Source organism: Notothenia rossii (genome assembly GCF_949606895.1).
Source record: "Notothenia rossii genome assembly, chromosome: 3".
NCBI classification, from domain to species: domain Eukaryota; kingdom Metazoa; phylum Chordata; class Actinopteri; order Perciformes; family Nototheniidae; genus Notothenia; species Notothenia rossii.
In genome coordinates, this window is record NC_136901.1 from 20,469,956 (window position 1) to 20,477,840 (window position 7,885).

The 7,885-nt window shown below is 41.5% G+C and overlaps 1 protein-coding gene across 1 annotated transcript; it reads left to right on the top strand.

The window, feature by feature from the left end:
- The first annotated feature begins 2,535 nt into the window (after positions 1–2,535).
- paqr9 (progestin and adipoQ receptor family member 9) lies at positions 2,536–7,731 on the top strand. The gene has a single exon (XM_079673183.1). It carries the CDS (start codon positions 3,497–3,499, stop codon positions 4,649–4,651), a length of 1,155 nt encoding a protein of 384 aa, XP_079529309.1. The 5' UTR covers positions 2,536–3,496; the 3' UTR covers positions 4,652–7,731.
- The last annotated feature ends 154 nt before the right edge of the window (positions 7,732–7,885 follow it).

Below are 7,885 nucleotides of genomic sequence, written 5' to 3' on the forward strand. Positions count from 1 at the left end.
ATAGGACCGGAAACGGATTGAATCTGCCTTCAAAATAAGGCTCAGGTTTTCTCTCAGTTTTAATTCAGATTAATTGCTTTACTGCCCCGACTAAACAAACAATAAAACATCCGAAAATATGATGTAATTGTAATGACAAGACCGTGAAAAAAAATCAAGGTTAAACATTATACAAAAAACTGGAGACATGGCAATGCCATGCTAAATAATTATTTGTGTAAAACTATGGTATTATTTTCATTCTATTATATCCATGACTCATATGCGTCAAAAAATTATTAATAAATATTAACATATTACATAAATGCATTATATTGTCATTATGCTAATTTAAAAAAATATAAACATCGAACAAATTGTTGTTGGGGGACGGGCGGGGGGGGGACGGGCGGGGTCCGCTCTTTTGCTGTTATATATTTAACAGTTCATCCCAGCTTTTCCTATTTGATGTCTTATTATGTTGTCTGTGTTTTATTAATTTCACACATCTTGCTTCCCATTCTACTTTGGCAATACTAATGGGAATTAAATGCGCTTGCCTGTAAAATACGTGAATTATCAAAGGTCTCGTGAAAGTAACCTTTATTAATCAGGTCCGTTTATATCAGGGGTAGGGGACATTTTTCCTCTCAAGGGCCATTTCACTTTTTACAACATCCTCCGAGGGCCGCTGTGCAAAGAAAAAGCAATCTCTTAATCCAGATATCTTACCATGACCCCGGGGAGATTTTTATTTATTTATTTTGAAGTTAAAAGCATCAATCTGGTGCAGTTTGAGAGCAAAATTAAGAGATATGGATACATCTCTCATCATCCATATGAATCAGAACTGTAAGCAGATTTTCTTTTTCTTTATGGATATTTTACTAATCACTCCACTTTTAAACTTGAATGACACACAAAGACCCAGAAGTACTTGTAATGTAATGTATCCTATTATTTTCGATGGCGTTATCATATGATGAGTATGACAGATGAACAGATCGCCACTGGGCTTACAACTAAAGACACAGCCACGCAAAAACTGCGAAATGTGTACAGGGACGCGAGAAGGGGGAGTGCTGAGGGGGCTGCAGCACCCCCATCTCGTACTTTTCAACCCTCCCGATTTTCGCGGGAGACTCCCGATTTCATTGCCCTCTCCCGGTTTCCTCCCGGGGTCATATTTCTCCCGCATTTCTCCCGATTTCTGACAAAATCAGATTTACACAGGACTGTTTCCACTCGGACTTTAATACAGCTACAACATTGTTTGGTTTCCATGGTAACACGTCTCTTTAGTAGCACGCGCAACTGAAAGTCTGAGAGGGTGAAGCAGATAGTCACAGAAAACAGAACAAGAATCGACAACTACTCTACTCTCTGCTCACTCCTTTCCTGTAAAATACAGGTCCAGCCCACACATATGCTCCATCGATGGTGCTACAGGCCGCAAGACATTGCACTTAGAACTACAATAAGCATGTTAATGTTAATCTAACAGCTCCGGCGATCCACTAACACGTCAGACGAGACATATACCACGTGATGACACGTTAGGCTTGTTGTGTTGTGTTCTGACCTTTTCAGGACTTATCAGGCGCCTGCAGCTCACAGCCAAAGTGCGAGCGAGCCTCCGAACGAGCAAGAGAGAGAGAGAGAGGGCGCGCATCGGTACTGCGGATTGTTGTTGGATTGAGGCTGATATACAGCTCAGTGAGGTAAAGGACTCTGAGTGTTTAGATAGTTCACTTTAGTCTAAGCTATCTCAGTGGGTCTCAAACGGTTTGGTCACAATTGATGTAAACAAATATTTCCAAGGCACACCTTTATAATTATTAGGATAAATAACAACAGGTTTGAAATCATTCCAATGTATACTATAGGACAGTAACCAAAAACATCGTTTAAAACTGGAGAGATTAAAAGTATGCATGAATAAATAAATGTTAACTAGGTAAAATAAGATATAAATGAACAACAAAAATAAAATACGTTACATTTATTTATTATTGGCTATGGTAGGTTATTGGCTATGTACACATACTTATTTGATTATTCAAATGTAAACCGATCTTTTTCATATGGGTGTTTTAGATCTAGTCTCTAGTACTTCTGCTCAAAGTGCACCACTTTGAAGCATTTTACTTTAAAATGTTAAAAAACGGACCCCCCTAGAGGATGTGACGTCCACCCCACAATTAAAACATGTGCATACAATAATGAATACATTTGAAACCTTGTTTATGTATATAACCAACATGTCAATAAGTTTCAGTTGTTGTGGTGTATTGGTCTTTTGTAGATATTTTTCATTTATTCTTTAAATATGCTATTGTGTATTGCTTGGAAGGGGGGGGGTGACCAAATCATAATCTCGCCTAGGGCACCAAAATGTCTAAGGCCGGCCCTGCGTATACGGCCCGTTGGCCGGAGGTTGCAAAGGGTTGCAAAACCCCTGGTTTAGATTGAACTGGAAACAACCATTATGACCTTTAAAAGTGATAACTACCTCTTAATTTTATTTTGAAACTCACAATCGGAACCCAGGCATTAACGCTTATGTAACTTGATGCGAGTACCTGTCAAACAGTCTCCGGTTCTCCCCGGTGCTTTGCCGAAACGCCGGTCGGCTTCAGCCTCAGAGGGACTCACGGCAGTCGTTTTCCCAACTATCACCCGTGAACCGGGGAATATTTAAACGGGACCTCACGGTAAAGGACCGAGCACCGGCACACAAAGCGTTTGGTTTTAACCCCGGGGGATTTATTCCCCTCCGCAGCGGACTGCATTGCAACGGACCGGAGCTGTATGAAATGAAAGTCGGACGTGGATCCAGGCTGACGGAACAACAGGAGAAGAGGAGCCTGTATTTGGGGGTTGAATGCCAGTCTGACCTACATACCGCAGAACTGAATGGACCCTCCTTCAGGACCTCTCTGCTGTGTGGAATCATCTTGCTGACTGACGTCCTGTGTAACCTTGTAACACAGTAATAAGTGACCTTCATTTTTATTTGCTGCTGCAGATCTGTCCAAAGCAAGACATGTGAATGTGGATGTGACTGAAGAAGGAGATGCAAACCATGCCTTATGCTAAGAAGGGAACATGATATAAACAGCATGAATATCATTGCATGCTGACGTTTTTGTAGGGCTCTAGGGTCAAGAGGAAGCGAAACATATCAAAGCAGTTGGCCTGAGAATTCTCTTTGCTGAACTCTGCCCTGTCGTTTTCTCACGGGACACCGCTAGAATATACACCATATCTTCTATTTGGATAAGCCTACAGCTCATGGGGCCCACAGTGGAGCTGGGGTCAAAGGTCGACAGAAGAGCAGGGCTGAAATGTCTTTCAAACCAGAGCAGCCGGCAGAGGCCTTATCCACATGTAAGCACGGTGATCATTAACTGCTGTAATCAGCCGACAGTTAAGCAATAAAACCTTCAGTGCTGTGCAGGAAAGCACCGATTAAATTAAACACTTTCTGCTGTCAGAGACATTAACTGTTGCCAGTATGCTTCTAAACTGTGGCCAGTCAATGCCTCTTCTGAGGCACACGGATGTGCCATCTCGGGTCAAAGAAAACTTCATCTTGACCGGCTACCGCTTCCCAAACTACAGCGTGAAGGATTGCTTACTGTCAGCATTCAGGCCTACCAATGAGACAGGCAACTTCTGGACACACTTCCTGCCAGTTTTTATCTTTGCATATTATTTCGTGGAGGTATTTGGTTGGGAAGGTGCGCCACATGCCGACTCCCCGTTCTTCTATCCACTGTGGAACTACTTTATTGGGGTCTTCTGTCTGTTAATGGCTAGCAGCATGGCCCACCTGCTCAACTCAATGTCTCTGGTTGTGAGGGAAGTCTGCTTCTTTGTGGATTACGGCACCATCAGTTCCTACACAGTTGGCTCGTCTTTGGCGTACTACTACTACATCCACCCTCAAGCAGGTATAGTGGAGACAGGAGGCAACAATGGCTCCCAAACGGACTTGAAAGAGGAGCCTGCAGGCTCTCTATCCTATGCAATCCCAGACTTCTGTGTGTTTTTTGAGAGCTTCTACATCCCTTCTGCATGTCTTGTCGCGATCATTTGCGTCTTGTCTTGCTGCAATACTCGACAGAGGTGGAGGCGGCATCGATACCTCATCCGAACCTTCGTTTTCCTCCTGCCGTTCCTCGTCTCTTCCACGCCCATTTTCTACCGCCTCCTCACCAGATCACCTTACTCCACCACCTCCTCGTCCTTTGCGGCTTCCACCTCTACAGCCGGCTTCTTCTATCGCCACTGCTTCTGGCTGCTGGTCTCAGCGGTGTTCAACATCAGTAAGATCCCCGAGCGCCTGGCCCCGGGGCGCTTCGACATCTGGGGCCACAGCCACCAGTGGTTCCACTGCTGCACCTTTCTGTCCATCCTGGACGAGCTCCACCTGATCAAGGCCGAGGTGAAGGCCATCCTGCTCAGCCCGACTCTGCTGCTGCCCCCCGCCACCCTCGCCCCCCTACCTGGACCTACCATTACTTCAACCTATGGGGTGATGCTCCTCCTCCAGACTACCATCATCTCCATCATCGTGTGGTTCTCCTGGCATGCCAACTGCATTTTCGGACCCGAGAGAGACAAGCTAGCAAAGGAACACCCCAGGGAACATCTCAAATGCCACTGAACATTTCCTGTCCTAAATTTAAATCCCTCATATGTTCCAACCCCTTTAAGAGTGATTTTCAGGCTTTAATAGGCAGAAATCAGGGACAACGAGAGATGAGAGGATTATATTCTGAGCTCACCACATGGTGGCTGTCTGGTTGAGTGGATATTGAAGGACGTTGCCAGTTCTTTCCCCTGAGCTGCTCCTGCATGTTCCAACAGGATGTGTGAGCAGTGGCGATAATGACTACCCGTAGGGAGTGCACTGTACACAGGAAAGGTGTTTGTACCCAGCAGAACATTTTCCAAATAACACTTGGTAATGTGGTTTAAATGTCATTTACAGAAGTTGCTTATGTGCAGTCCAGTAGTTCCTCCTGTTCCACTTCCCCTAACCTTGAACAGCATATTTCAAGAAGGCCTGCACTATGGTTGCAGTTTAACCCGCTGTTATACATTGTATTAGGCTAAATTGGCTTCTGGTGACCACACCTTCTCTTCCTCTTCCTTCCATGAACGCTCGCACGCACTCTCATTTCCTCTCCTTTCCTCTCCTTTCAAGTGACCCTTGTAGCAGGAAGCGCGGTGGCCTTGATGACGCAACAGAAATAACTGAGAGTTTATATCAGTTTTACAGTAAAGCACTTTCAAACCCGCTTTGTCATTAAGAAGCCATGCTCGCTTTTAACTTTAAAGAACGTGTATAATTACTGAAGCAGGAAATTATGTCTTGCTGATGTGTTTTGTTTATTTAAATGTGTAGTGTTTATATAATGCGATGACTATATAATAGATGATGTTCAAACGTGTGCTCTTGTTCAGATTAAATGCCATGTCAATCTGAATTGTCATTATAAAAGCGTTCTCGACCTGGTACTCAATCTGAACATTCACATGTCTAACATTCAAAAAGATTTCTAAGCAGTAGCTCCATTTCAAACGCCTGCTTTGAGATATTTTTGGACAACGTAAGCAGAGATTTATTTTTATGTCGTCCGATGACTGCAGCCTTTCTGAGCAGAAGCCATATTGGAACAGTGACAGTCCTACATCAGGAACTTCCTGGTTGGATCTGCACTCGACAGTTAGATCAGGTAAATAACAGTTTGCACATTTCATTTATTACGAAAACCTTCGAGTCAAAGAGCTAAGCATCTGTTTTCCTACAAATATTGTATACACCACGCAATCTTTAAAAAACCCAGAGTCTTTTTTGTATTTTCTGAATATATTTTAGTGACTCTTCTTTTTAGTTATGCACCCAATTAAAAAGTAAAAATGTCCTTGCTCAATTCGATAACCAAAATTGAAAGTTAATTCACAGGTTAGGGCTGCTCAATTCATCGTATTTTAATCGCAATTACGATTTTGGCTTGCAACGATTATGAAAACAACATAATCGAAATAAAACGATTATTTTTTTATTTTATTTGTTTTTCAGTTGAATTATGCTTAAAGTTCAGGGTAATCAACTGTTAAAAACATGCTGTTCAATTATTTATTTATTTCAATAAATGGATGTTTTCAAAGTAAATGGATAATTGTTTTTAATAATCGTGATATCAATTATTGACCCAAATAATCGAGATTATCATTTTTGCCATAATCGAGCAGCCCTAGGTTAAATCAATTTTGTGTTTTTATTGTTTCATACAAAAATATATACATTTTTTGTTTGGTTGCTATATTAATTATCCTGATTGAAAAAACAGTCATCGAACAATGTCTTCAGAACAACATTAAATGTTTTTAGGGCTATCTGGGTTTTTAGAGATGATGGAGTATTTATCGCCTGAACAGAATGAATGCTTCATGTGTTCTGCATTATGGGACACATCTCTCTCTTTATCAGCTTCAGCTGCATGAAGCATGTGAGCCGTCTGCTGTAGGATGATCTCCTGCCTGCTAACATTAGATACAACCTGGCTGAACACCCTGTAGACTGCTTCTGCTTTATAGAGTCCTGCTGGGTTTGGTTGTTTAAAATATTTTTTGCAAATATCTTTGACTGTGCCAATTGTCTCTGTCCATGTGTTTCAAGTAGAGGCACAGGGTTCGGGGAGAAGGTGAATTATTGGTCAGTAACAGATCAAAAGTACAGCCTTAAGGCCTGTGCAGTTTCTAATGTCTCAGCCAAAAAGAAAAATGTCCGAACCGTCGTCAATGATGGCCGTTGGATTTGGTCTGACACACTGAAGTGTGTTTTCTGGCTCATCTTTTTGGGCGTTTTAATTTCTGCTGGGTCACTTAGTGGCATGTTCGATTGCATTCCGTAAATGTGTTTTGTCTTTAACAAAATACATGGTTGAGGGTCCATGAAAAAGTTCTGTGTTTACCTGAGCCTGACGATGAAGGAAGAGGAAATTGGACTTGAATGCAGAATTACCTTAAGGTAATTTCTTTTTTCAGAGTTTATTTTGCACTGAAAATGTTACATGAGCATTAGTGGGATGAAGATGTGTCGTCTGTGTGTTTTCATGCTGTTCTGTCCTCTGTGATTAGGGAGGGAATTCCATCTAAAGTAGACTTGCATGTTACGTTTACATGTTGATAACTCATGTTGATCACTGTCTAATTTCAGAAATATGATTAACGCTGTATAAGTTGTTCTCATATATACCGCTGTGTTCCCGTGAACAATGTTTAGAGATGATTATGTTTATTATGTACGGCACTGGAATGAGTACATTTGATAATCATGCTGTTATAGTGCACTTTAAATCTAGCAAGATGTTCCTTTAAGGGTAGACCACTGTATTATTCATTACATTTCAGGTTTAGACTCTTTCAAAGAGTAGTCAGAGAATCATCAGATTATGATGCGTCCGATGTTTCTACCTCAATAGAGCATGTGTTGAAGAACCATCGTCCGTCATCAGACTTGAACCTGTTGTACTGCTGTCTCTCACCCAGTCATGTACTCAGGGGGACTGAGGAACCACTAACACAATATCTACACATTTCAAGGATCAAGTAGGGAGAGAGGATATTTATAGAATCTGCTAATGCTGACAAACCCTCCTCCAGTATGGAAATTGATGTATCAAATAGCTCTAATTTGGATGATTTTATTGAATAAATTATGCGAAAAAGTTGCAATCATTGTGCCAATGTATTCATTTACTGTTTATATGACACTTCATATGGCTCTACACGATCCTTTGACCTTTCATATAGGTCATTTGTATCAAAAAGTTGATTTGTAAATGGAAGTATTTATATATTTAATGTGTATTATTAAAAAAAATGTTTA

Coding starts and splice junctions, on each gene's coding strand:
- paqr9 (XM_079673183.1), top strand. CDS start 3,497: ATGCTTCTAAACTGTGGCCAGTCAATGCCTCTTCTGAGGCACACGGAT.